The following is a 27,821-nucleotide window of genomic DNA, read 5'->3' as shown; positions in this document are numbered from 1 at the left end:
TTGGATAACACAGTGTAATGATCAAGAAGTAGACTCCCAAACCGAGAACACAGAGCTGTCCCCTTGGGCAGAGGCTCAGGGCTCGGGGCAGTGGAGAAGTCCAGCTGAGGGCACAGTGGCTTGAGCTGCTCTCAGTTCAGCTAGAGGCTTTGGTAGCTGTGCTGTGATGAGAGTTCACTCCCTGCTGCTCTCTTCTGGCATGGAGAGATGAACCTGTAATCCAAGTGTTAAAACCGTGCCCCGGGGAAAACACTATTAATTCTGAATCATCTCTTTTGTTGCATTAAAAAAAATAGAAGAGAAAAACTTCACACGAGCCACTCAAGGTGTGCAGGCAGCTGTGTTTGTCAGGAAGGCAGAAGGAGTTGGCTTTGCTTTGGGGGAGGAGACGAGGTCCCACAGCACCCTCTGAGGGGAATATAAGGAGCCCCAGAGTGCAGCCTGGCCTGGTACCTCCTGCCAGCGTCTCTTGGGTTTGCTGAGAACTCACGGGCTCCAGCTACCTGACGATGACCACCACATTTCTGCAAACTTCTTCCTCCACTTTTGGGGGTGGCTCTACCCGAGGGGGTTCCCTTCTGGCTGGGGGAGGTGGCTTTGGTGGGGGTAGTCTCTATGGGGGAGGTGGAAGCCGAAATATCTCAGCTTCTTCTGCTAGGTTTGTGTCTTCAGGGTCAGGAGGGGGCTACGGGGGTGGCATGAGGGTCTGTGGCTTTGGTGGAGGGGCTGGCAGTGCTTTTGGTGGAGGCTTTGGAGGGGGCATTGGTGGGGGTTTTGGTGGTGGCTTTGGTGGTGGCGATGGTGGTCTCCTCTCTGGCAATGAGAAAATTACCATGCAGAACCTCAATGACGCCTGGCCTCCTACCTGGACAAGGTACGTGCCCTAGAAGAGGCCAATGCTGACCTGGAGGTGAAGATCCGTGACTGGTACCAGAAGCAGGCCCCGACCAGCCCGGAACGCGACTACAGCCAATACTTCAAGACCACTGAAGAGCTCCGGGACAAGGTGAGTCCTCAGATGTCAAAGAGAGGGGAGCAGGTGGCTGGTACCCTGTATGTGGCTCTAATGTCAGTGTTACTGCTGACTCGAGGAAATCCTTTCCTGCCCAGGCAACGACTGTCTGGTGTGTAACCTCAGCAAATTTGGAATGCACCTGCTGTCCAGGTGCAGAGGCTAGTGCACATCTTCTCAACTTGGTGGTGCTGGGGATGGAAGGGAGGGGTCTTGGGAATCTGGTTAGGACCAACAGGGGCACAGGTGGGGGCAATTATAAAGAGCCAGGGGCAGTAGCTCACACCTGTAATCCCAGTGCTTTGGGGGGCCAAGGTGATAGGACTGCTCGTGTTCAGGAGTTAGAGGCTGCAGTGAGCTAATGACTGTGCCACTGTACTCCGGCCTAGGTGACAGAGTGAGAACCTGTATCTAATGGAAAAAAACAATAATTAAAAAAAAGAGCAGCTCGCCTTCCCTACCTCATGCACCCTGCAGGCTTCTGCATAAAGTATTCCTTCACCTCTTTGGCAAGAATGGGATTGGAGTGTGGCCTCATGAGTCCCAGATGCTAGAACCTCTTGTCTTTTCCTATAAAGAGGCCTTTTGTGCCAAAAGTACTGTTGGGTCTTAGGAGACCTGGGAACTCATTACACATTCTGTCACCCACTCACTCACCTTTTTACTCCCTGAGACTGGGTTCTTCATTTGTAAAAGGCCTTCTTTAGCTGCCCTCCAGGTTGCTACTGGCTGGAATGTTCTGTAGATCCATGGCTGTGTCCAAGATGTGCAGGAGGCAGTGACCATGAGCTGTCCACAGGGGGGCTGGTGGAGTGTCTCTGAGAGAGCTATTGTCAGAGCTGACCACACCCCACTCCACCACTCTTCTGGGCAACCAATTCCCACAGGCAGTACTGCCTCCTTGGTCTTTCGTGCCCTGGAGACAAGGAGGGCAACTCCTCAGGTGTCTCAAGGAGGCTGGTATGGGACAAAACCAGAAGTGGACACTCAAGATGCGGCTGGACTCTGCCCACCCCAGAGGCCCTACAGATTTTTGTTGGTGGTGTCAGAGGGGTGATTGTCAGTGAGGGGCTGGCCTTGGGTGCAGAGTGGAGAGCAGCAAGGGAGAGAGAGGAGTCCTCTAGGCACCAACTCTGTCTCCTGCAGATCACGGCCACCACCATCGACAACTCCCGGGTCATCCTGGAGATCGACAACGCCAGGCTGGCTGCAGACGACTTCAGGCTCAAGTGCGCTCCCCCCTCCCTCTCCTCTTCCTGCGTTGCCCACTTTACTTGGCCTTCTCCTGGGTCTGACTCAGGCAGCCAAGACCCCTCCCACTTCCTTCTTTGGCCTCCCTCTCTCTCCTCAGGTATGAGAACGAGCTGGCCCTGCGCCAGAGCGTCGAGGCTGACATCAACGGCCTGCGCCGAGTCCTGGATGAGCTGACCCTGGCCAAGACTGACCTGGAGATGCAGATCGAGGGCCTGAATGAGGAGCTGGCCTACCTGAAGAAGAACCACGAGGAGGTGAGAGCTGGCCCCCATCACCCTTGAACCTGAGAGAGGTGGGGAACTTCTTCCCAAAACGCACTTAAATTGCCCAGAGGGAAAGACAGCGGCTCCAGGAAGCCCTCCCAGATTTTCGCGAGATTAAGTCGGTGGGAGGCAGAGTGGGGCTGCTGGTACTTCCTCATCGTTGGCCTGGGGCTTAGTGGTTCAGAAACACCCCCAAACCCCAAAACCAGGTGTCCTCATGGAGAGGAAGGGGCACTGACCTGTGGTAGCCCAGACCCACAGCCGGGCCAGGTGGCCAGTACGAATGACTGACTTCCTCATTGGCTTTGTGAGCTCACATCAGGGCCCTACAGTCTCGGGGTCCTCCCTTTGGTAGGACCTAGAGCAGCAGAGAGCTCCTCAGAGTTGAGGGGTCCATGTGACCGAACCTCTTCATGTGCAATGGGGAACATCGGTTGGGGTGCGTTAGGGGCAGAGCCAGGATTGGCATGTGGGACCCCAGACTCAGGTTTCTCTTCTGCTCTCCGTCTCTAAATGGGCCCCTCCCACCCTGCAGGAGATGAAGGAGTTCGGCAGCCAGCTGGCCGGCCAGGTCAATGTGGAGATGGACGCAGCACCGGGCGTGGACCTGACCCGCGTGCTGGCAGAGATGAGGGAGCAGTACGAGGCCATGGCGGAGAAGAACCGCCGGGATGCTGAGGCCTGGTTCTTCAGCAAGGTGGGCCTGATCTCCTGCCCTGCCCTGCCTGCCCCAGCTCCCTGAGTCTCCGAGGAGGCCCCGGGACTCACTTCTCTTGTGCATGATCTGCAGACTGAGGAGCTGAACAAAGAGGTGGCCTCCAACACAGAAATGATCCAGACCAGCAAGACGGAGATCACAGACCTGAGACGCACGATGCAGGAGCTGGAGATAGAGCTTCAGTCCCAGCTCAGCATGGTACAGCCACCCTCGCCTCATCCCAGCCTCTCGGGTGGTAGAAGCTCCCACCCTTCCTGGCTAGTTAAGCCTTGGAGTTCTCAAGCCCCCTCAAGAGGTGGTTCCCTGAACTCCATTCAGTGCCCCCTCCCCGCTTGCCCTCAGTGGCTTCCTTTCTAGTCTGATGTGTCTATGCATCTGTCACTCCTCCAGAAAGCTGGGCTGGAGAACTCGCTGGCTGAGACAGAGTGCCGCTATGCCACGCAGCTGCAGCAGATCCAGGGGCTCATCGGTGGCCTGGAGGCCCAGCTGAGTGAGCTCCGATGCGAGATGGAGGCTCAGAACCAGGAGTACAAGATGCTGCTTGACATAAAGACGCGGCTGGAGCAGGAGATTGCCACCTACCGCAGCCTGCTGGAGGGCCAGGATGCCAAGTAGGCGCCTGGGCACCGGGGCAGGAGTGATGAGGGCTGCTTGTGGCTGCGGAGCATGGTCATCCTAAGGGAATGGCAGGATGTCCCTAAGCAGCCTTGAGGGGCTGTGAAAAGAGAACTGAGCAAGGAGGGAGGATCTGGACTCTGCACTCTGGTCCTTGGCTGTTACCTGGGGCAGGTCACTTCCTCTCTCTGGATCCATGTTTCTTCTGTAAATGATAGAGGCTGGGCTAGTGGTAGTGAAGATCTAGTGCTCATTCCATTCTCTGCATGAAATAGATGGGTATTCTTGTAGTTCACAATTTGGACAGGGCTCGGTGGCTCACACCTGTAATCCCAGCACTTTTGGGGGTCTGAGGTGGGTGGATCACTTGAGGTCAGGAGTTAGAGACCAGCATAGCCAATATGGTGAAACCCAATCTCTACTAAAAATACAAAAATTAGCCAGGCGTGGTGGCGGGTGCCTGTAATCCCAGCTACTGGGGAGGCTGAGGCACAAGAATCACTTGAACACGGGAGGCAGAGGTTTTAGTGAGCCGAGATCGTGCCATTGCACTCCAGCCTGGGCAACAGAGCAAGACTCCGTCTCAAAAACAAAACAAAACAAAACAAAAAACCCCCGAAAAACAAACAAAACAAAACAAAACAAAAAAAAGATTCTGTCTACTTGGGGGTAGCAGGCCTGGATGCGTTAGCAGGATGTCCCACCTCTAGAGGGGTCAGGTGTGTGGGTGGCGGTGGTGTAGGGTCTGAAGAGGACTGCATAGCATCTACATGAGCTTCCCTTAGAGACACCTGAGCTTGTGCCCTTTGCTTAAATCAGCTTCTTTCTTTCTTGCAGGATGGCTGACATTGGCATCAGGGAAGGTAGGAAGGGCCTCACTCCTCTGGTATGGGGTGGGGAGGGGAGATGTTGAAGCCACCACTCCCTTTGGAATAGGGAGGAAGGAAAAAGAGCCCAAACATCCCATTAGGTGGGAACATTCCCGTTCCATTAGATGCCTCTTCCCCGGTGGGACCTCCTGTCAGCCCCAGGTGAGATTGGGGCTGGTGATTTATTGAGAAACTTCCGGGTTGAGTAGGCTTCGTTCAGGGCCTGTCTCTCCCCAGGCCCCATCTTCATACACTTCCAATAAGATGCCCACAATTCATCCCCCTTCACGTGCAGCTTGAAAAGCCCTGACATTGTTGTCCCTGCTGGGCATACCTGCCATTGCCACTGCCTGTCTCTGTGATGAGCAATTCAACACCAGATCTCTGGCAGCTCTTGAGGGATTGGCCAGTGGCCATTCTCAGGGCTGCTGTCTAGTTTTCCCAGAGCCTCGCCAAGGTCCTGGCCACCTTGGGAGAGAGGGGAGGTTCCCCCACTCTAAAGCCTGCTCCTTCTCTCTCTAGCCTCTTCTGGAGGTGGTGGTAGCAGCAGCAATTTCCGCATCAACGTAGAGGAGTCAGTGGATGGAAAGGTGGTTTCTTCCCGCAAGAGAGAAATCTAAGTGCCCATTGCAGGAGAAACATCCCTTGCCACTCCCCACTCTCATCAGGCCAAGTGGAGGACTGGCCAGGGGGCCTCAACGTGCAAACTCCAGTCCCCGCCTTCAGAGAGCTGAAAAGGGTCCCTCGGTCTTTTATTTCAGGGCTTTGCATGCGCTCTGTTCCCCCTCTACCTCTCCCCGCCTTCTTTAGAGCAAGGAGGTGCAGAAGCAGCTGCGTTGTGTAACAAGCTCATTTGTATGGTGTCTGTTCATGCAATAAAGAATTACTTTTCCTTTTGCAAATATCTCTTGGTAGTATATCCATTTTTTGTTGATGGGGTCCTGGTTGGCCTCTGACCTCTGAGGAGACCCAGGGTCCACGTGGTGACATCTCCCCCTACTTTGGTCTCTTCCCTGCATGGCCACAATTCTTCTGGGTACCCAGGGCACTGGTGGCTGGGGCAAACATAGTGCTACTCAGGTGATTTGCTCTTCTGGGTCACCATGGGGTGACCAGGGAAGTGAAGGTGGGAAGGTTCCCTAAGAACAGTTTGGTGTACCCAGCACAGAACTCGACACATCTTATAATTATGAATATTTACCAAGTGACTGATTGCATTGATTGCCTTGGTTCACCACCCCATGACTGGCATGATGCCACACACACTCACCCAGGGGGCTTATTTAATCCTCACCATTGTAGGTGGTCGGGATTTATTATTTCCACCTTAGAGATGAGGTCACTGGAGGCAGAGAGAAAAATGACTTGCCCCGGGCCTTGTGGATGGGTGATAAGCAGCAGGGCTGGGTCTAGGCCTATATCCATAGGATTCCAAGACCAGGGCTGGTTCTAGGACCCCAGGCCCTCTCACAGCCTGCTGCCAGGACCCTGCTGCTTGCTTCTGACCCTCACCACATGTGCTGCTCCAATCTCCCCTCCTTTCTAGCCAGGCATAACTGACCTCCAGAGTGGACAAGCCAGTTCCCAACTTGATCCCCCTGCAGGCTGTCCCCCATCCCCACTGAAGCTGATGCCTCCTCCCAAAAGGCACTTATATTGCCCAGAGGGAAAGACACCAGTTCCAGGAAGCCCTCCTAGATTTTCCCAAGATTAAGTTGAAAGCAACGTCAACCCCTCTTACCCTCCTTAATCCAAATCCTGCTCCGGCTCCCCATCCCTGGCAACTCCACCGCAGTCCTGCTAGAGCAGTAGCATCCATGCACACATTGTTTGTGGCCTCTGGTCTCAGGCTGTTTTCTTTGAGCTCTTGGATTTATCATCCCTAACAGAGGGCGAAAATGAGGAAGCAGAGAACTCTGGGTGCAGAGGCTGGGCTGACTCAGGCCCTGGGGTGAGGATTGGGGGTGGGGAGGGAGAACCGGTTTCTCGGTCTCACTGGGAAGAGCAGATTGGAGGTGCTTCTGTTCTTTGGAGAATCTGATATTTTGGGGGAAGGGTCAAGCCCTCTGAGAGGGTCCCCATGTGTCTTGTTGTGCAAAGCCCCTTCCCCACAAACCCTGGTTGGAGATAAAGTGGTGCCTGCTCTTTCCAGGGGAGATTTAATTAAGAATGTGCCTCCTGAGAACACACACAGGCGAGACTCCCCCGGGGCTGGAGGAAGGAAACGGAATTTAGCGAGTGTCTATGATATATGTCAGGCCCTGGGTTGGGCATTCCGGGATGGCGCCTCATTAACTCTTAAAACAGCTCTTTAAGTTAGTATCAGTCTTCAGCGTCAGTTTCAGAAGAGGAAACTGAGGCCTGGAGAAGTTTAGTAACCTGAATGAGGTCACAAGCCAGGAAATGGTGAAGCTGGGTCTGGGACTGGTCGCTCTGATTCCAGACCCTCGCTTTGCCCTTTAAGTCGTGACGTGACAGAAGCTGCAACACTCTTCTTAAGAGGTATGCTAACTAAAAATCTAAAACCTGTCTTTTTTTTTTTTCTTTTTTTCTTTTTTTTTTTTTTTAAGAGGCCAAGTCTCGCTCTGTTGCCCAGGCTGGTCTCAGCTCCTGGCCTCAAGTGATCCTCCTACCTCAGCCTCCCGAGTAGCTGAGATTATAGGAGTGAACTGCTGCACCCGACAGAAACCCATTTCTTAACCTCTGCGGGCAGCATGCCAAATGCCATACAGTCATTAAGGTCAGAAAGATTGTCCTCACGCCTAACCATAGTCTCTCATGCTGTGGTTTAAGTTCACCCTGACACCCAAACCATTAGCTGCCAGATCCCCCACGTCCTGGGAACAGTCAGTCTCCTTCCCACCTCTCTTCGGTCCCTGGCAGTGGAAGCTGGTGGCCTGGTTGCTGCTTCTGCCTCACTGGCCTTCAGGCCTCTGTCAAGAGGTCTCAGGCCTTCCAAGCAGCCGGCAAAGGGTTTTCTCAGCCTTTAGTTTCCAAAACTAACAACCTCTGTGAAAGGTGCAGAGAGGCAAGGTGACTTCGCCTATGGGCTGCGTCCGGCACGCCTTCTCTCTGGGCCAGACTCTGGCTTGGGGGTAGGAGGAAAATCTCCTATCTCCCTGAAGTACCTATTTCTGCTTTCCTGGGATGCCTGGAGGGGCTGTCAGAGAAATCCTTGGAACTTGCCAAGTCTCATCCCCAGCCTGACCCTGGAGTGAGACACCCGCATCCAGGGATGGCTCATGCCCTGCTGAGCCTTTAAGTAGTCTCTGGGCAGAAAGGGTGCACCTTCTGACTGCCCTGGGCTGAGGTCAGGCTTGGTTTCCAGCCAATCAGAGAAGCAGGCAGTGGGTGATGCCCCACCCTTCTTCCCACAGAGAGATGGCTGCTTTCCGACCAGAGATTAGGGCCTTGGGTGTGTCCTCTGCTCAGGCTGGGCTTCCTAGACCAGGCATAAGACTTGCTTGCCGCTATCTCCCTGAGGACTGCGGCTGGCCCCTGCCTCTCTCTGGGTTTCAGTTTCCCCATTTTTCACCTGGGAGTCTGGCTGGACAAGATGATCCTGAGGGTCTCTATGAGATGATCTGTGTCCTGGGACCTCGGAAGGGAGCCTGTGACAGCAGGGACTGTGTTTAGTGTCTTCACTGCTGAATTCTCAGTGCGAGTGCTAAACAAATACTCGTTTAATGTGTGAACTTGCTTCTCCTTTGCTTTTTCCTGCCTTAGACATTCATCAGTATGCTGGGCATGTGCCCACCTGTTGACCACCTGGTCACCTGTCCCTCCATGGGCAGCTGGCAGCACAGGGGGAAATAAGCAGCAGACAGCTTTTCTCCTGCAATTTTTTTTTTCTGTTACTACCTGTGGCTCTCCTGAATTGGAGCCGGGGTGACCCCACTGGATACCACTCACCTTTGCCAATCCTCACCTAAAGCCAGGGGACAAAATATCCCTGAAACGGCATCTCAGACATTTATCCTGAGCTTTCCTGTGCCTCGAGCAGGATTTGCGGGTATATTCAGCAAAGGTCCCATCTTCAGGGAACCTGATATGGCGTGGGAGAAATAAACTAGGAAATTCACCTCCTCCCATTTGCCTGCTTGCTGTGGGCGCCGTGCTGACTGTAGGGACCAGAAAGGGAAGGGAAGCAAAGTAATGTGTCCCTGCCCGGTGGGGGCTCAGAGGAATCTTGACAGGTCACTGAGCAATGCTAACCTTGCATTTCCTCATTTGTAAAAGGGAGGCAGTAGCAACCTCCCGCCTGCCCAGCACCTCCCGTGTCTCAGGTCTTTGAGGAACCTGGAATATTAACTCATCCAGTACCCATTTTTCAGTGGTGACTACTGAGGCCCTGAGAGGTTGAGTGACTTTCCCAAGATTACACAGCGAGTCGGTGGCGGATGGAGGATTGAAACTCAGGTCTACCTTGTCCAAAGCCCTTGCTGAGCTCACTGGGTATCTGAGAAACCAGTGGTGGTGTAAAAAGGATTTTAAAAAGTTGGGTGCTGTAGAAATGCAAGAGCCTAAGGCATTGAGCTTCAGCCTTGAAAGACTTCTGAGTGGTGCTGTGCCCAGCAGGCATCTCTGAGGAGTGGGAGCTGCCCAGAGGGCCTGGGGTGACTCTCTGGGGAGGGGTTGCCTTTCAAGAGAGGCCTCTTCCCTGTGGAGGAGACTTGAGACCCTTTTTGAGGTTGGTCAGTCGTCCTGGATTCTGGGTCCCTTGGAGTCCAAGGAGAGAGGTGCCTGATCCAAGCAAGGAATTCCAGATTAGAATCTGAGTGACAGGGTTGAAGCCTCACCTCTGCAGATAAACAATCTAATGACTGTGGACAAATCTTTGAGAATCAGAGACTCAGAAAGGCGACTTGCTGAAGGAAACTTAGAAATCATTTCAATGTAAGGCCCACGATGGGCTGGTGGTGCGGCTGGAAATTCATGCATTTTTCCCCTCTTATTCCTGAACCTCTTATTCCTGAATTCTGGGCCTTGGCATTCTGGGCCTCAGTTTCCCCACAGGTGACATGAGGGGGTTGGATGAGAAAGTTCCTACAACAGTTTTGTGCTGAATGAGCACTCCCACGGGCCCCCAAGCTTTGGAGCTCAGACCAGGAACAGACAGCAGGCAGGCCGCTCCATCAGGCCATCAGCTGCTCAGGCCTAGCTACGGCAGGAAGCAGGACGGTCCACCATCCCGGCCTGGATTGACAGGTTGGCCCAAGAAAGGGAAAGGCCGTAGAAGATACCCTTGCTTGGACGGCGATGGTGCCCCCACTGGCCTGAAAGGGGCCTACCATGGACACAATTGCACTTTCGAGTTTGGGAAACGTGTTTAACCTTGCTGGGCCTCAGCTTTCTCACCTGAGAAAAGGGTACAATATAAACAGTAGAGTGGCTTTGAGGACCGAATGAGATTACGTCTGCGGAGTGTTTAACACAGGCTTCAATAAATGTTAGCTAGTGTTATTTTTATTATCTTTTAACATATATAGAATGAGAATATAGAAAAAAACCCTACTTTTTCCTATCTATACCTATGCTCAACATAGAACAGTTCCGTGACCTCCCACCAAACCATCCTCTGAAACCAACTGGGTGTCCTAGAAGTCAATGCTATTCTGACACTAACTGTAGTTAGCATGGACCCCACAGATTAGGGGCTCAGTCCCACCAGGCTGCCCCCACAGCCAACTTCAGATGCCAATTGCAAAGAGTAGGTCCCCAGGTGACCCACAACTTCTGTCTGACTTGGCTATAAATCACCACAAGGGGTTGATGACCCGCTTCTCGGGTTCGATAATTTGGTAGCACAGCTCGCAGAACCCAGGAAAGCAGTGTACTTATTGTTGCCAATTTATGACAAAGGGTGTTTTAAAGGCTCAAAATGAACAGCCAGATGAAGAGATACACAAGGCGAGGTGCAGAGGTGTCTTGAGAGCAGGAGCGTCTGTCCTTGTGAAGCTGGGGTGCACCATCCTCCTGGGACACGGATGTGTTCTTGCTCACCAACCTGGAAGCTCTCTGAACCTCATAGTTCAAGGATTTGTATGGAGGCTTCATCACATAGCCATAGTCAATTACAAACTCAGTGTCGGGCCCCTCTCCCCTTCCCAGAGGACCAGGGATGGGGTGGGCTGAAAGTCTTTGTGGTGAGCAACCTCCCTCCGGGAGCCCAGCCAAGAATCACCTCATTAGTACAGAAGATGCTCCTTTCACTAGGAGATTCTAAGGGAGTAAAAGTTCTATGTCAGAAACTGGGCTCAAAGACTAAATATTAGAACAAAGATGCTCCTAGCACCCTTATTTATTACTCACCCTTATTACAAGGGTTTCAAGAACATTCAGAGATCATACATCTGAATTCACAGCAAGGCTGCTGAGATGTCATCAGGTTAGAGAGGGCCAGAGGCCAGGTCTAAATCTTGCCTTCTTGGTGTCCTTGGATAAGTGACTTTTCCTCCCTGAACCTTGGCTGCCTCGTCTGTAAAACGGGGCTGATTTAAACCCTCTCCCTTTGTGAGACTCAGTGACAGCGTGTGAAGCCTAGCCTTGCTTGCAGGGGGTACTCATGAATGCAATTTTGCCGCTCCTTCCCTTGAAACGTTACTGGGAGGAGACTGCAGTCATTGGGTTTCTTGTTGTTGTTGTTTTTGCTAAAAAGCAAAGCAGAAAGCTTAAGACGAGGTAGCAGTGCCTAAGCCCCAGTGCTCTCTCCTTCTTCTATTAGGACCAGGATGGAAATAGGAAAAAAAGATGGGTCCCTGGTTGGATGTCTGCCCAGCTTCCTCCCAGAGGGCTCTGGGATTCACTGCAGGTTGGAGGAAGGCAGTCCTGTGTCAGGGCATTACAAGTCCCCGCTAAGCAGGGAGGGGCTGTGCCCTGACCCCACGAAGGGAAGAATGTCATGGGCCACTCCGTGTTTGTGTTACTGGGGCTTTGGAGGATCTGTGGCATTGTTACTCTAAGAGGCGTTGGCCTGAACCTGCTTGTCAGCCCTGGGAGGTTTGGGGCATTGTTACCCCAGGCCTGGCAGGTTCCATTAATCACCCTCTTGTCAGTTTTGATCCTCTACCGAGAGAGCAAGAGCTCCTGCTTTGGGCTGAATCACCTCTTTTCAGAGCGAGAGCTGAGCCATCAGCTTGGGCAGGAGGGCCGGGCAGGGTCAGGGGTCAGCCCGAATCCCTGGCCTCGCCAGGCTGTTAGAACACTGGCAACGTGCCCTGGCTCTGTCCCTGCTGATACCCCTGTGGGAAGCACAGGCCCGCTTCTCTCCCCCAGAAAACAAAGGCCCAGAAAGCCCTGACTCAGATTTCTCCTTTCTGGTCTTGCTGAATCAGTGAAGGGGGTTCCAGGAGAACCTCATGCCTGTGCCACCCCACCCAGCCCCTGGCCTGGTATCATCCAGAACGTTGTGGCTGCTGTGGTCCAGAAAGCTGATCCCAAGATGCCGTCCACAGCAACCCTGGCCCCTTGGTGAGTGGGGACTGGGAGTCTGAGTTCAGAGTCCTCCATTGTCAGCCCTGGAATGGAGGGCCTTCTAGCCTGGCCTCACAGATGCCATCTGAGGTCCTTTCCTCCCAGCCTGAACGGGGAAGCTGCCTCTGGCAGGGTTCTTACATAGTCCCTGAGTTTCTCAGCCACATCTCAGGATCCTAAGCAGAGACCCTGGTCCCAGGTCCTGTGTCACATCCTCTTATGTGACCTCTTGATCAAACACTCACAGATTGGGACAGACCTCATATGACTAGCGTACTAGAAAGGACCCTGCTCACGTTATTACAGGGCCATCTTCCTGGACATGGCTGTGCCCTAAAGCAGTTAGTGTCATGGAGTGATTCAACCTGAGCGCCAGACCGACCCAGGGCATATCAACCTCAACACTATTGATATTTTGGGTCTGATAATTCTTTGCTGTGGGGACTGTCTTGCACCTTATAATATGTTTAGCAGCATCCCTGGTCTTTAGCTATCAGTAGTACCCCCAAGTTGTGACAACCAAAATGTTCCTAGACATTATCAAACGTCCTCTGGGAAGCAAAGCAGCCTCTAGCTGAGGACCTCTGAACTTGTCTATGGGGACAGAAGCTGGAAGAGTGGTTACATCAGGGGTGTGGAGTCAGGTAATTGACTGGGAAAAGGCACAAGGACATTTATGGAACGCTGGGAATGTCCTGGGTGGTGTTTACACAGGTAGTGCATACCCATGCATGACATCAAGCTGGACACGTGACCTATACATTTTACTGTATGAAAAATGTACCTAAAAAAAATGTGCCTTAGTGTCAGACAGAACCAGACTTGGATTTCAGTCCTGATTCTGCCCTTAAGGTTCATTTTCCTCATGTGTAAATGGGGGCAATAGTAGGACCCTCCTCCTGGGGCTGCTGTGAAGGTTAAATGAGACGACGAGTATAAAGTAACTTCACCTGGTTCCTGCCTATGGTGAGGGCTCTGAGAATATTCGCTATGATAATGCACAGGGCCACTTCCTCTTTCCCCGCCTGAGTTTCCACAGCTGTGTCTGATGGCCCCTAAGATCCCTCTGTCACTGTGACTTTTTCTGATGGCCTGGGAGGTATCAGTCTAAATACTTTCAAGGCAGTCTAAATACTTTATCAGTCTAAATACTTTCAAGGCAGTTGATTCCATTGGACCAAGCCAAGTTTGTCATCAGAGTTGCTGGGGCCCCTGGAGTAGATGAAGTCCTAAGAAGAACCCAGGACATCCCAGTCAGAAGTTTTAGGTATAGAAAAAAGGAAGGTCGAGGGCTACGGTGATCTTGGAAAGCACAGAGCCACTCTGCAGCCACCACTTTCCTTGCAGAAGCTCCTGGCAGGCGTCTGCATCTCAGGTCCCGTTCAATACTGGGTGGGGCTCAGAGCCTGCAGAGTGAACTCCTTAAGTGGAGGTGAAACAGAATTCACTTGTCAAAAGGGCAGTCTCAGGCAGAACGCTGTCCCCTCTGAATCATTCCTTTTGTTAAGGATTAAAAAAAAGCCATCCCCAAAAGGCACAACCCACCCTGGAGAGAGCAGAGATAACTAAGCTTGTGGGAAACAGAAGTGTAGTTGGCACCAAGTCAGAGGGTGGGGAAGGGAGGAGAGACGATATCCAGCCCCCGTGGAGGTGTATAAAAGGTGTCCACTCCGGGGAAGAGCCACAGTCCTCAGCCCAGGCCAAGCAAGCTTCTGTCTGCACCTGCTCTCAATCCTGCTCTCACCATGAGCCTCCGCCTGCAGAGCTCCTCCGCCAGCTATGGAGGTGGTTTTGGGGGTGGCTCTTGCCAGCTGGGAGGAGGCCGCGGTGTCTCTAGCTGTTCAACTCGGTTTGTCTCTGGGGGATCAGCTGGAGGCTACGGAGGCGGCGTGACCTGTGGCTTTGGTGGAGGGGCTGGTAGTGGCTTTGGAGGTGGCTACGGAGGTGGCCTTGGAGGTGGCTTTGGTGGGGGTTATGCTGGTGGCTTTGTTGATTTTGGTGCTTGTGATGGTGGCCTCCTCACTGGCAATGAGAAGATCACCATGCAGAACCTCAACGACCGCCTGGCTTCCTACCTGGAGAAGGTGCGCGCCCTGGAGGAGGCCAACGCCGACCTGGAGGTGAAGATCCGTGACTGGCACCTGAAGCAGAGCCCAGCTAGCCCTGAGCGGGACTACAGCCCCTACCACAAGACCATTGAAGAGCTGCGGGACAAGGTGAGCCCTTGGAAGCTGGGGAGGGGTCCTCCATGCAGGGCAGAGCCTCCAAGGCCAAGAAACACAGTGTTGTGGGGGACCAGGTGTGGATAGAATTCACATCCTTCTTGCAGGGGAAAAGCCTACTCTTTTACTACTGAGAGTCTCTATCTCTGATGGACTTTCTCATGCCACAACTCCCCAAATGCGTTTTCTCTCATTATTCATTTTTATGATTGTTATTACTCATGTCAGTTTTTCTACTGCTTTCCAAACAGTTATGTTATTCATGAGTCGATCTCTATAATCCTAACCTACTGAGTTATCTGGAAACATGACAGGTTTAAAAGCCACTAAGAATGCGGGAAATCAATAGAGAAAGAGAGACATGTTCATTCATTGCCCTGGGAATAATTGTTTACTTTGTAGGGGTCCCATTCAAACTGGTATTCTCAACTGGCGATGGCCAAGGTTGGGGAGAGAGAGGCAGAGGCTTAGTCTGTGCTGAGCCTGGGTGCCCTTTGTCAAGCCCTGTCTGTTGTGCTGTGATATCAGCCTATTGGAGCAGAAATCGACCAGCCTGGGCTGAGTCCCGGCCATATGGAGTAGGCTTTCAGTGCTTTGGAATATAAACATTTAGACAATAAATTCAAATGGATGGGAATATTTGTTGGATTTCCCCACCACTCAGCGGGGAGGTCAGCTCCAGCAAAGTGATTGTGAGATATGTGGCACCAAACTGAGTCCCTCCTGACTTTCAGGGGAGGGATCTCAAGACAGTGGCCTAGGGAGGGTGCTAGTCTGAGGCTGCTGAGACATGACGAACCAAAGATGTTCTCAGCAGGTCGTTCTTCAGAAATGCACTCCCTGCATCTTCCCCAGGGTGCTCAGACATGGAATATTAAAGTGATAGAAACGACTGAAGGGGATACAGCCCCACCCCTCACTTTACAGAAGAGCAATGGAGGCCCAGAAGGAGATGCTTTGTCCCAGCTCACAGGACAGTTTAGAGGCAGAGCCCCATGGGAACCAGGTCCTGCCCATGTTTTCCCAGGCCACCTCCTCAAGCACATGGACCCCCCCAGAGAGAGCTTGTCTAACCTGCGGCCAGTAGGCTGCATGTGGCCCAGGACGGCTTTGACTGAGGCCTAAAACAAATTTATAAGCTTTCTTAAAACATTATGAGGTTTTTCTGCCAATTTCTTTTTAGCCCATCAGCTATTGTTAATGTTAGCGTATTTTAAGTGTGGCCCAAGACAATTCTTCTTCTTCCAGTGTGGCCCAGGGAAGCCAACAGACTGGACACCCATGCCCTAGAGGTAACTTTCTTCTGCATTTTGTAGATCCTGACCGCCACTATTGAAAACAACCGGGTCATCCTGGAGATTGACAATGCCAGGCTGGCTGCGGATGACTTCAGGCTCAAGTGAGTTTTTTTTTTTCCCTCCTTCTCCTTTCCCAGGAGTCTCTTAGTTTAGACAAAAGCCCATCTGACCAATGACATTGGAGCATCCCAGGAGTGAAGGTCTAGAAGTATTGGAGTCCAGTGCAGGGGTGGGGGGAGTGTTTCGTATCATTTATGTCTTGCTTTTTCAAAAAACATTTTTTTTTTTTTTCACTATTTTAGGTATGAGAACGAGCTGGCCCTGCGCCAGAGCGTGGAGGCTGACATCAACGGCCTGCGCCGGGTGCTGGATGAGCTCACCCTGTCTAAGACTGACCTGGAGATGCAGATCGAGAGCCTGAATGAGGAGCTGGCCTACATGAAGAAGAACCACGAGGAGGTGAGCGGGGATTGCGGGCTGCCCTGGGCTGAGCCACCTCCAGTGAGAAGGAGGAGCCCTCCCCTGCAGCTGGACACAGTCCTCCACTGTAGGACCTGGAAACACTTTCCAGAACACTCTGCCAGCACTCAGAGCCAAGGAGAGGGAGGATGTGGGGCCTCACACATCTTCCTTTCCCATCCCCACAGGAGATGAAGGAATTCAGCAACCAGGTGGTCGGCCAGGTCAATGTGGAGATGGACGCCACCCCGGGCATTGACCTGACCCGCGTGCTGGCGGAGATGCGGGAGCAGTACGAGGCCATGGCAGAGAGGAACCGCCGGGATGCTGAGGAATGGTTCCACGCCAAGGTACCCGGCCCTCCCACCCCACATAGCCTTATCCCATATAGCCGGGGAGCTGGGCGGACGCAGCCTCTTGGTCAGGCTGCTTGAGCTGAGCTTCCCCATCACCTTCTTCCTGCTTGCATTTCAGAGTGCAGAGCTGAACAAGGAGGTGTCTACCAACACTGCCATGATTCAGACCAGCAAGACAGAGATCACGGAGCTCAGGCGCACGCTCCAGGGCCTGGAGATTGAGTTGCAGTCCCAGCTGAGCATGGTATGCCTGCGGCCTCCTGCCCAGTGGCCACCACCTCTAGGTTTCTCTCTGGCCTGGCTCCTGTAACTTCTTCTCTGTGGCTCCACCAGAAAGCCGGGCTGGAGAACACGGTGGCGGAGACGGAGTGCCGCTACGCCCTGCAGCTGCAGCAGATCCAGGGGCTCATCAGCAGCATCGAGGCCCAGCTGAGCGAGCTCCGCAGCGAGATGGAGTGCCAGAACCAGGAGTACAAGATGCTGCTGGACATCAAGACGCGGCTGGAGCAGGAGATCGCCACCTACCGCAGCCTGCTCGAGGGCCAGGACGCCAAGTAGGTCCTCTCCAGCCTCTTTCTTAGGATAGTGACTGCAGGACCCTTGGGTGTCACAGCAGGCAGCGCCTTAGAGATCCACCCCCTCATGTCAGAGAGGAGACCCCTCACTGAGTTTACGGGACATTTCCTTGGTAGGCTGCAAGGTTAACACCTTTAAACTTTCGGATTCTGGCCTCTGAGTTCCACTGGAGGGAATAGAGACCGTGGAGGGAACATCTGATATTGGAAAAATATGAGCTTGGATTCAGCTCAGCTGAACAAAGCTATTACTATGGTGCTTTAACAGCCTTTAGACCCTTAGCAGAGATCAAGCCACCTTGTAGGCTCAGGGCTCAGGTGGAGGGTTGTGGGTTTGGGTGATCCAGAGGGAGGACGAACGCCCTGAATCTTGTGGCTAATAATATCTCCCCTAGAGACCTCTCAGACAGACAGACAGGCAAGACAGACAGGCACCTGATGCTGCTGTCTCTTGAGCTGGGGGCACAGCTAGGAGGCACTAGAGTCTAGCCCAGGGGCTCCAAGTGACAAGCCGAGGCACTCCCCCAGAGGAACAGGTAGGCACCTGCCCTCAGTTACCCTCTGCTCATGGCCACCTCTCTCCTTTCTCCCAGGATGACTGGTGTCCCTTCCTCAGCAGGTAAGGGAACAGCCCCATGGAGTGGGGGGAGGCGGAGTTAGGCTCCTGTTCACTGCCCCAATGGGGGTGGGAGCTGGCGGGGAGGGAGGGAGCCAGTGCTAGGCTCTCCAGTGTAGGGGGGTGGAGAGCTGGGGTGGAAGTGGTCATTTGCTCATTGATTTTCCTTTTGAAATTGATGGCTCTGCCCCATAGAGCTATTGGGCTGTCTTGGCAAGAGCCATCTTTGGGGACGATAGAGTCCCCATCCATGAACCACCTGACTAATGAGGAGTTTGCGAGCCCTCCTGGGGGGTCCTGCCCTGGCCTGAGGTGGGTCTCCTCCAGCCTGAGCGTGTTTTGTCTCCCGTTTCCCAGGAAGCGTCAGCCCCCGAAGCACCTCTGTTACCACAACTTCCAGTGTCTCTGCTACCACCACCTCTAATGCCTCTGGCCGCCGCACTTCTGATGTCCGTAGGCCTTAAATCTGCCTGGTGTCCCCTCCCTCTGTCTTCAGCACCCAGAGGAGGAGAGAGCTGGCAGTTCCCTGCAGGAGAGAGGAGGGGCTGCTGGACCCAAGCCTCAATCCCTCTGCTTTCAGGACCCCACATCCCGACTGTCTCCTGAGGATGGGCCCTCTGTGCTCTTCTCTTCCCATTGGATCTCTCTCCTCTGTGACCTGGATACTCTTTGGTTTCTCAACTTCTCTACCCCAAAGAAACGATAATTCAATAAAGTTTCCTGCCTTTCTGCAAACGTATTTTTGATTCTGGCCTGGTTTCTGAGGTGGCCCCTGCTAGGGCCCTGGTTTAGGGGGTGAGGGGGACACAGCTGGGCGGAGCAGCTAATCCAGACAAGGACAGGCCTAGGGAGCTTTCTATCTAGGAAGGACAGACACAGGCCCATGGGCCACCTGAGCACACAGGCACAACAGCAGCAAACAGGGGACACAGGCACCTCACAGACGATGGTGTCCAGCAGACATGGACAGATGGAACACACCAGAGGCAGCGCAGGGGCACGTGAGCCAGTTCAACAGCCTGGCAGATGAGGATATTCAGTGAGAACAGCAGCGATGTGCTGATAGTGGAGTCAAGGGTGGGGGAAATGTGGGTGTCAAGTACAGAGGCCTCTGGGGCAGGCTGCAAGGGGCCGGTGAAGGGGTGATCTGGGGAGAAGGAGGCCCAGGCCCCACCTGCTGCCTCCCTGCTTCCTGCAGAGCGTGTTTCTTCTCAGGCAAATGGCTCCCTGTTGGCCTGAGGCATCCACTCCTAATGTCCTCCCTGGCCCACCGCTAGGTCCCGCCACTCCCAGCCACTCCTGGGACCAGCTCCCTGGCCAGCCGCTGCACTAACCTGGCCCCTTCTCTCTGCACTCCCCGCTCTCTCCCTGCCCCTCTGGCTGCCCCTGTTCTGATTTGCAGCCTCCTCTTGCTCTGCTCACTCCTTACACGTTGACTCGCCCCCTGGATTCTGGTGTGGGTGTTCTTCTCTTTTTCCTCTTCACTGTCCCTGCGGGTCATCCAGGACATGCCCATGGTTACAGTTGCCCATATGTTCTGAAAACGCCCAAACTTGAATCTCCGCTGAGGTCCCTCCCAGTCTCAGACTCCCATTGTCAACTGCGAGCCAGACATCACCTCCTTCAATCCACCCATGCAAAAGAGCGCCCAGCATCCTCCTAGATCTGGTCCTTCCTTGCCCTTTATCCTGGAGAACCTGAAAAGCTGAGCCAGGAGCCCGGATCCTGGCCTTGTCTCTCTCCCTCACCCCCTTCACAAGGCTTCCCATGGACACTGCATTAGTCATAACGTCCTTTCTCGTCCTAACTATGGGCATGTGGGCACAGCCTCCTTGCTGGCCTCCCTGCCTCCATGCTCCACACTCCAGCGGGGGTGATTACTGGAAACTGAATCTTCTTCTCAGCTTAGAGACACCCCAACCGCTCCCTGCTGGTCACTGAGGAAAGCCTAGACTCCTCGCCCGTCTCCCGGTCCTGGTGGTGCAGCTTCTTCTGGCCTCTCCCCAGCTCTGGCTCCTACACTAGCCTCCCTCACCCACCTCAAATTCCTGCCACCCCAAAGTGCCCTCGAGGAAGCAGGCAGGTGGCTGGGCACCCTGGGGATTTTGTTCAACGAGAGACCTCCATCTGACCCAACCTTCCTCTCTCCTTTCTCTCCACACTCCTGACTTGGTTTTATTGGAGACTACCAACTTTTATTCAAAATTCAGATGAGATGGACACCCCCTCCTTTGCAGCACCCGGCTGAGGTGGGGCACAGTTGGGTGTTCACATGTGTGTGCCCATCTGTCCTAGCACTGACAGTGTGCTCTAAGGGGCAGGGCTGCGCCTTCCTCAAAGGGGGGTCTGTCATCCAACGGAGTGCAGGTGGGCTCCGTCAGGGCTGAGGAAAGGCAGAGATGAATGAACAAACTGGGGAAATGCCCCTCCAGTGCCATTTGATTTTTGTCATGGGGCTTAAGGCAGAGGGTAGATGGAGCTCCGGCACCCTGGCCATCTGCCCCCTTCCTCTGGCACCATCCTCATATTCCCTCCCCTCCCCTCTGCTGCTCCCTGTGTGGTTTATTCTCCCCCTTCCTTGTCTTCCTTCTCTTCCCCCACCTCAAGCCTGGGTATGGGCTGCACGCACTTGTCTTATTCACACAGCGGTTGCTCAGACATGCCTGGCACAGCTTGCTAAACCAGCAGAAAGGTGTCCACCCTCCACCATTCCAAATCCCACCCCAGACCCCGCCACCCGCACGACAGAACAAGGTGGGGCTCCACTCAAGTTCACGTGCCTGGAACGGCGCCAGGAGCTAAGGCGTCAAAGAGAAACAGGACGTGCCCTTGCTCCCGGCACCTTTTAACGTTTTTTGTAACCTATTTGGTCAGCAGCTATCTATTGAGTGACAGCTGTATACCAGGCACTGTATGGGGTCCCGGAGAAAGAGAGGCAGATGAAAGGAAGCCTCTGTCTTCAAGGAGTCCATGGGTTAACAGGAAGGTAGGAGGAGACACCCACACCAATGAACTGTCACAGTCTTCACAACTCTGCTCAGGTTTCATCGTTTGCTCTAGGTCTTCTCTGGTCTTCCCCACCGATACCAGCAAGACCCTGTGCTGTCAGCAATGACTGGAGTGCAATGTTCATGGAGCCTAGAGCCACAGGGACCTGATTTGCATTTGTAATCCTGGGCAAGTTACTCAACCTGCCTGGCCTCACTTCCTCATCTGCTAAGTCTTCCTTCCTCATAGGTTAATTAAAGTCCAAGTGCTCAGAACAGTCACTAGTGCACAGTAAGTGCTCAGTAAACAAGATACCTCTGGTCATGATCTTTCTGGTTCTCTTTTCTAAGCTATGCGCTCCTTCTGGGTAGGGCCAATTTCATTGTCAGTCTCATCCTCATACCTAGAATGTTATAAGGGCTGAATGGAGAAATGAGGGAATAAATAGATACAAGCCATGGGAAATGAAAGTTGTTAGTAAGCATTGTACAGAGGGCACAGGAGCCCCTACCCTAGACTGAGAGAGGGGCCTGGGGTCTCAATGCTGAACTACCCTGGCTGCTCCAAGGCACCATGGGGTCCAGATCCCAGGGCTTACAGGGCCTGGAGCAGCCTCTCTTCCTCAGACCCTGGGCAAGGCTATTTAGGGGCAGCCCTCTCATTCTCTGAGCTAGTTTTGCAGAACATGGTGGGGGTGAGGGTAGTTGCCCATGGGAGCAGTGACATGAGCTGCACTCTAGGCCCAGTGGGGACTCTGGCCTGAGAGCCTTTCACCCAGACCCCAGGGAGGACACTGAGAAGCTGGGCCCCATCTGGGGACCTCTGTGGCCCCATCAGGAATCCCGGGGAAGCTCAGAGGGCAGGCCAAGAGCAGGTGTTTCTGCCAAAGCTACCGCAGGAGCCTTCCCGAGTTGGGAATAGAAGGTGGTCATCTTGGCTCTATGGTCAGAAGGGTGGGAGAGGTGGTGGGTGGTGAATCCACTTCATTCTCCCTGGGACTCAACTCTTTATCAGGTGTGGGGCGGCCATTCAAACGAGGGCAGATTTATCAGGCCTGCTGGGTTGACCTTCCCAGGGTTGACCTACATGCCACGCCCATGCCAGTCTCACACTGATGCTTCCCAGTGCTGTGGCTATGAGGAAACAGCCCCTTTGCAATGGCACCTGGCTAATCTCCATGCCAGTGATTGTTTGTGAATGAGGCCATGTCAGCACAACAGATGCTGGAATGAAAGAGATAATGGAAAGGGGGACACAGTAGCATATCCTTTATTCCCATCCTTTCTTTCATTTCATCTTTACAGCAATCCCATGAATTGGCGCAGCTGTGCCCATTTTACACATGGAAAGACTGAGGTCTGGACAGGGTCAAAGACCTGCCCAGCGGGAGAGCTGGGACCTGTGGTTCCAATGTGCTTTCCAAGACTGGGGCTGGTCCTTTGCCAAGGGTCAAGCATTCAGCTCCAGGAATCTGGGGGGAGAGGCGAGGCTCTCTCCCAGATCCCAAAGCCTAGGGGATGAAGGAATCAAGCCTGTGATATTCCTGGGGTGTCTTGGCACCTCAGAGCCTGGTCAGGCACTGGAGGGAGGAGGGCAGCGGGTGGCCCACACAGGTGGAGACACATGGCGCTGTTCTGTGACTCCTGGCATTTCAGCCACTTCCTCCTCACCCTGAGCAGCAGGCACCTCCCTCTCTTCCAGGCTCCACCCTGGGGAATGAGCCAGGTTGCTGCCCTCCTCAATGCGGTGGCTGTCCTGCCCGGGCCCTGCAGGGGGCAGGCTCACCCCAGAAAGCAGGTCAGTGCCTCGATGGCCACGTGCTGGGACACAGGGTGGAGGGGCTGGCCCCTAGACCCAGTCCTGGCCGGGCCTGATCTCAACATGGGGCCCCAGCTGGGCCCTTGACAAGCAGGCTGTGGCTGCAGGCATGTTCTAGGCCTGAGACCCCCTTGGTGCCTATTCCCCCTCTGTGTTGGGTGATAGCTTTGAGGATCCATAGTAGATCCTGAGTCCCAGCCAAAGGAAGCCCTAGGGGAGGATTAGGAAGCGAAGTCATAGCAGGCGGTACAGGGTGATGGGTGTGATGGACTTTTCCAGCGGTTTTTTTTTTTTTTTTTTTTTGACGGAGTTTTGCTCTGTCACCCAGGCTGGAGTGCAGTGGCATGATCTCTGCTCACTGCAACCTCTGCCTCCTGGATTCAAGCAATTCTCCTGCCTCAGCCTCCCAAGTAGCTGGGATTACAGACGTGCGCCACCATGCTCAGCTAATTTTTGTATTTTTACTAGAGACAGGGTTTCACCATGTTGGCCAGGCTGGTCTTGAACTCCTGACTTCAGGTGATCCACCTGCCTCAGCCTCTCAGACTGCTGGGATTACAGACGTGAGCCACTGCGCCTGGCCACTTCCAGCTTTTCTTAGTCAGCTGTGGGGGCCCTTCCTTCCTCCCTGCCTGGGTCAGGGCATCTGAGGGGCTGCCCAGGGACCTGCCCTCTTTTGGATGGTGTCCCTGGGACTATTGGTGATTGGAGCGGAGCAGAATATGTGGTTTGTGTCCCTTTGAGCAGCTCCTCTGGGGGCTCCAAAAGAGCTGGACACACTTCACACCCTCCATCCTCTTGCAGAGTTTGAGAGAAAATAAGCAGGTGGCAGGTGTTGCTGAGACTTGCACAGGTACCTGTTGGGGGTGGGTATTTGGGGGACTTGGCCAAGAACTGGTATCCCTTTTTATGAACAGTCATAATGACTGTGGCTTCTTTCATCCAAGGATCTCAGACCAGTTTGCAAGTAAAATCCACAGTGTCAGGCATGGTAAATTACAGTCCGGAGCCCACAGTCTGGTTTGTAGACACGCTTTTGTTAGGAAGAGAGTCAAATCAATTGCATGCTGGTCCCTGTAAATGCAGACTACAAGTCCAATCAAACAGGGTGTTTGGAAAATTCACTTTATGGTTCAGCTAAGTGATACTTGAATCAAGGGGACGCTAGACACTGAGGTACCAGCTCTTTTCTCCCAGTGGGCCTGGCCGTGCATCTCCCACAATCACAGCTTCTCCAAGCACACCAGGGAGAGAAAGGACGCTCCGAAATGCTCCAACCATAAAAGTGGGGTGGGGGAATTAGGGACTCAGTGGGTCTGAGCAGGAGACTGTGGACTCTTCCAGATGGGAGCTGGCAGCCAGTGCAGCTGTGCAGGGAGAGCTGGCCCCAGGGGAGAAGGCGGTGGGCCCTGAGATGTGGAAGGCTGAGCTTGGCCACAAGAGGACCAGAGAGGTACGGCTTAAGGCTGGGGTGAGGGTGGCTCTCTGGGTATCTACCATGGCAAAAGCAGCTTGGAGCAGAACCTTGAAATCCTGGGCAAGTGCAAAAACCACACCCCAGGGGGAGAGAAAATACTTCTGTGTTTTGCGGGAGAAGAGATTTCTAGAGTAACTCTGGGCCTTTTCAAGTAGGACTTTGAAGGCCTGATGAAGGTCAAGGCCTGATGGGGGCTTAGGACCAGGCCAGGAACAGTAGGTTGGGAAGCTGGACCCACGCTCCTCGTAGGGCCCTAGCGTCTCAGGAGGAGCCACCGCTCAGGAACAGGACCAACGCTGTGGAGGGGCAGCCAGGCAGTGGACGGGACCTCCTTCACCACTGAGTGCATGTTCAGATCATCTTGAGCCTGGTGAGGCTGGGTGATAGCAGTGGGCAGGCAGACATTTGGGGCACAGGCTTTGGGGTGGGAAATGGAGCAGAGAGAGACTTGCCAAATCTTGTCCAGGAAGGTCTGAGTCATCCTGCTGAAGGCAGCTGCCATGAGGGTGGAATGTCACTGAGGTGGCCAGGATGGGAGGCAGGATAATTCAGCCTCCGCACCTCCAAGTACTGTTTGGACTTGGGAGGGCAAGAATGACAGCCACTGAGAGCAGGGTGTGACAGGACAGGAAGGCACGGTTCTCCAAGGGAAGCCCTCTATGCCTGACCCTGAAAACAGCCAGCCATGGTGACAGGCCACAAGGGAAGGAGGGAAGGAACAGCTGCATTTGTTTGGCCAAGCCTCTCAACCAGCGATGTTTCCTTACTGAAGGTTTCAGACACAGGATACCCAGTTAGATCAGAATTGAAAGTAAACAACAACAACAACAACAACAACAACAACACACACACACACACACAAACTCTATAAGTGTGCTCCTAATACCACATTTAAAAAATTTGCTGAATCTGGCAACGCTCTCTTTATCAGGTCTGTGAGTGGCCCTTAGTTTTCTACCATCAAAACTGAATAAACAAGACTTTTCCTGGAGTTTTTGGAAAAATTACATTGCTGGCTAGAAAGGTCTTAATGTAGGGTTTCCCCCTTCTGTAAGGCTTTCTTCAACTTTGTGTACCTGTTGTTGCATGTCTGCACTAGCATCTAACCTAAGCTGACAGTGTATTTGGCATGAGCTGTTGATGGGGTTATTTGACACAGAATATATAGAACCCTGCGTCTCAGGGGAGGGGACAGGGCTCCCAGGTGCTTTGTCACTTGAATGTATTCTTTGTTCCAAGGAAAATTCAGTTGTGTGGAGGAAATGAGGATGAGTTGTGGGTCTCCCAGGGTCCTGGGTGACCGCTGGGTGCTGGGTGGATCTGAAGAGGTTAAAACATGGAATGAACACTTCTTAGGTGCCTCTTCTGGTGGGAAGTTCTGTAGGATCTGGGTGTATGGACCTTAAGGGTGGAAGAGGCAGTAGGAGGAAACCAGAAAGATGGAGCTGGGACCAGCAGGCTGCTCTAACAGAGACAACCATCGGCCTTCTGCAGAGATCTTATTCTTGTCGGTACCCATTTCTGGTTGGTCTGGCTGCCCCAGAGGCTGCTGTCTGGTTTGTTTCCTTCACTATCTTTGGAGCCTTTGGGTGATGGTGACCAGCATGTTCTGACCAAAGCCCAGAGAAGCATAAAAGGAGATACTCTGCTTGAAGAACTCACTCCCTCCTTGGGCACACTGTGACAGTAATGCCTTGTGCACAGAAGGGACTGTTCAGAGCTGGGCAGAAGGAGACTTGGGCTTGATATTTTGGGTCTTTGCCCATGGAGAACCTTGGTTTTCAGATTGAAGTTCATTTCAGGGTGCAGACTTCTTTCTGTCAAAGAAGGAGCCAGAAACTCAGGGGTTGATGTTGAACTTGGTGGCCTTTCAAGATGGGCTTGGGGAAAGACCAGGACGCTTTCCATTCCTATGGCAGCATTCCCCTTCTTCCCCTGCCCCCAAGCTGGGATCATGGTGGACAGGGCGTCCTGTCAGCACTGCAGCCTGCAGGTGGAGTGAGAGTTTTTGGAAGCTTCTAGAGTAAGGGTCAGAGGCCAGATGGAGACTCCTAGCTGAGGGGACTGCTGCAGCTTTAGACACAATCCCAGACCATGCTCTTTGAGCAGCTGTCTTTTCTCAGACAGCTGGGTTAGGCCTCTGAATTAGTATTCCATTAAACCAGGGCAAGTGGTTTGTGCTCTGGAAACAGCACTGGACTGGGGTTCTGACTACATGGGTACTAAGAGCAGTTTTAGTCTCTTAAATCTGTGAAATGACTTCCTGTTTATCAAGCCCCTTTGGATGTAGTTCTCACAATCCCGTGATTGTGGTGTTATGACCTCCACAGACCTATTGTGAAAGCTGAGGCTTAGAGGGATGGAGCAGCTTGAACTTAGTTCTTGCGGAGTCCAGGCTCAGGGCCCTTCTCTTGTGTGCGGACGGGGTTGGCTGTGCAGTCAACAATAAGGAAAAAGGCAGGACACTGAAGGCAGCTGAAAGACTTTCTCCTTTGACGAGCTGGTCCCCTGCTCCAGGGAAGGTACATTCCTCTCCCCACAACCCTAGAGGCACCTCTCTGGTCCACAGTGGCCCTCTTGACGCTCAGGTGAGAATGATGGGGACATCTGGACATTCAGATCAGTAGACTCTTTGCTTATTCAGTTGTCCTGAGAGAAACCTAGAATCAGCTTCAGATATGCATCACACAATACAGGGGTTAAAACAAAAAAGAAAATGAGAATATTAACTTCAGATGCCTACCAGCCAGAGATCCCGAACAGAGAAGAACTGTGCAAAGGGCTTGGTGAGGGCTGCCCTCGGGCCCATTTTGCAGGACAAGCACGCTGTGTCACAAACAAGGTAAACAGAGGCATGGGTGTATTGAGGACTTGCTTGAGTGGGCCCAACAGAGACAGCCAGACTCCACACTAGTCGTCCCAGAAAATGAAGTGGGGGGTGCTTAGGGGAGGTTGGGTCAGAGCCCCAGTCTTGGTCCTGAGAGTCCAGTGGTTCTCATGTGGGAGTGGTGGTGTCCGCTGACCCCCAACCTGGGGGACGTTTGGCAATGTCTGCAGACAGTTTTGGTTGTCAACGCTGGGGCGGGGGTGGCTACCAGCATCTGGCGGTAGAGTCAAGGGACACTGTCAAACATTTTACAATGCACAGGAGAGCCCCAAACAATAAAGAATGACATGGTGCAAAGGGCTGAGTTAGGGAAACCCCATGGCAATCCAGTCCTAGGCCCTGCCAGGAGAACTGGGGAGATTGGGTGGCTGTGGGGAAGCCATGGCTGGGGCAGCGGGCGCTCTGGAGGGCTGATGCTCTGCTCTTGCTCCCAGAGGGGCTGCACAGGGGCCCACTGCCAGCTGCTCCTGGACATCTTGTCAAGGTGTCCACCTTGCTGGGAGAGGCGTGTTCACCACAGCCAATCCTTCCTGGATAATTTCAGAGAGAAGCTTATAAAATATTTTAAGACGCTGGCAAATTACAACCTTAGAAGCATATAAATGCTTCCATAAACGCCAGCTTTGCAAACCAAGCGTGTGTGGGGGCAGAGTAAGCAGGTTGCCCAAGCCTTGGGAAAGTCCACGTTTCAAGGCGGAAGACCCAGGTTTATCTTTGGTCCCTAATTCTCAGGTTCTTCTCTCTCGGCTTGCTTAACTATCTGGCAGTATTTAGCTTTTTTCTTTGTATTCCTCTTTTGTCCAAAGAATCTGCCATTGGCCATTTCTGTGACCTGTTAAGGGACCAGGAGGGTCACAGCAGGTTGTTCTAGGGTACTGATTTTACCCATGAGGTTCAAAAAGCTGATGGCCACAGAGGACA

The 27,821-nt window shown here is 53.2% G+C and overlaps 2 protein-coding genes and 1 long non-coding RNA gene across 4 annotated transcripts; 2 read left to right on the top strand and 1 right to left on the bottom strand.

The window, feature by feature from the left end:
* The first annotated feature begins 438 nt into the window (after positions 1-438).
* On the top strand, positions 439-5,635 carry KRT15 (keratin 15). The gene is given in 9 exon segments (XM_015119638.3): positions 439-849; positions 852-1,006; positions 2,159-2,241; positions 2,364-2,520; positions 3,065-3,226; positions 3,320-3,445; positions 3,638-3,858; positions 4,700-4,725; positions 5,254-5,635. Coding segments are annotated over 9 exon segments (1,368 nt in total). The 5' UTR covers positions 439-509; the 3' UTR covers positions 5,352-5,635.
* Positions 1,835-6,609, bottom strand: LOC144335721 (uncharacterized). Its single transcript, XR_013406844.1, has 3 exons — positions 6,473-6,609; positions 4,028-4,124; positions 1,835-1,969 (listed from the first exon to the last, which is right to left on the bottom strand). It is a non-coding gene; the product is annotated as an uncharacterized LOC144335721 (long non-coding RNA).
* Positions 6,610-13,659: 7,050 nt separating this feature from the next.
* On the top strand, positions 13,660-18,469 carry KRT13 (keratin 13). 2 transcript variants are annotated; one of them, XM_015119642.3, is made up of 8 exons: positions 13,660-14,420; positions 15,743-15,825; positions 16,027-16,183; positions 16,372-16,533; positions 16,658-16,783; positions 16,873-17,093; positions 17,708-17,733; positions 18,088-18,469. In XM_015119642.3, exons 1-8 carry the CDS (start codon positions 13,950-13,952, stop codon positions 18,192-18,194), a joined length of 1,353 nt encoding a protein of 450 aa, XP_014975128.1. In that variant the 5' UTR covers positions 13,660-13,949; the 3' UTR covers positions 18,195-18,469. The 2 variants fall into 2 exon arrangements, with proteins under 2 accessions (XP_014975128.1, XP_077827735.1); XM_077971609.1 differs by lacking the exon at positions 17,708-17,733.
* The last annotated feature ends 9,352 nt before the right edge of the window (positions 18,470-27,821 follow it).

The sequence above is a fragment of the Macaca mulatta genome, chromosome 16, assembly GCF_049350105.2.
Source record: "Macaca mulatta isolate MMU2019108-1 chromosome 16, T2T-MMU8v2.0, whole genome shotgun sequence".
Classification (NCBI taxonomy): domain Eukaryota; kingdom Metazoa; phylum Chordata; class Mammalia; order Primates; family Cercopithecidae; genus Macaca; species Macaca mulatta.
The sequence above is the reverse complement of the archived record's forward strand: the minus strand, read 5'-3'. Positions and strand labels throughout refer to the sequence as shown.

Bases quoted from the DNA above. Each gene is read 5' to 3' on its own strand.
- KRT13 (XM_015119642.3), top strand. From the start codon at position 13,950: ATGAGCCTCCGCCTGCAGAGCTCCTCCGCCAGCTATGGAGGTGGTTTT. The intron at 14,421-15,742 runs GTGAGCCCTTGG...TGCATTTTGTAG, and splicing joins TTGAAGAGCTGCGGGACAAG to ATCCTGACCGCCACTATTGA. The intron at 17,734-18,087 runs GTAAGGGAACAG...CCCGTTTCCCAG, and splicing joins TGGTGTCCCTTCCTCAGCAG to GAAGCGTCAGCCCCCGAAGC.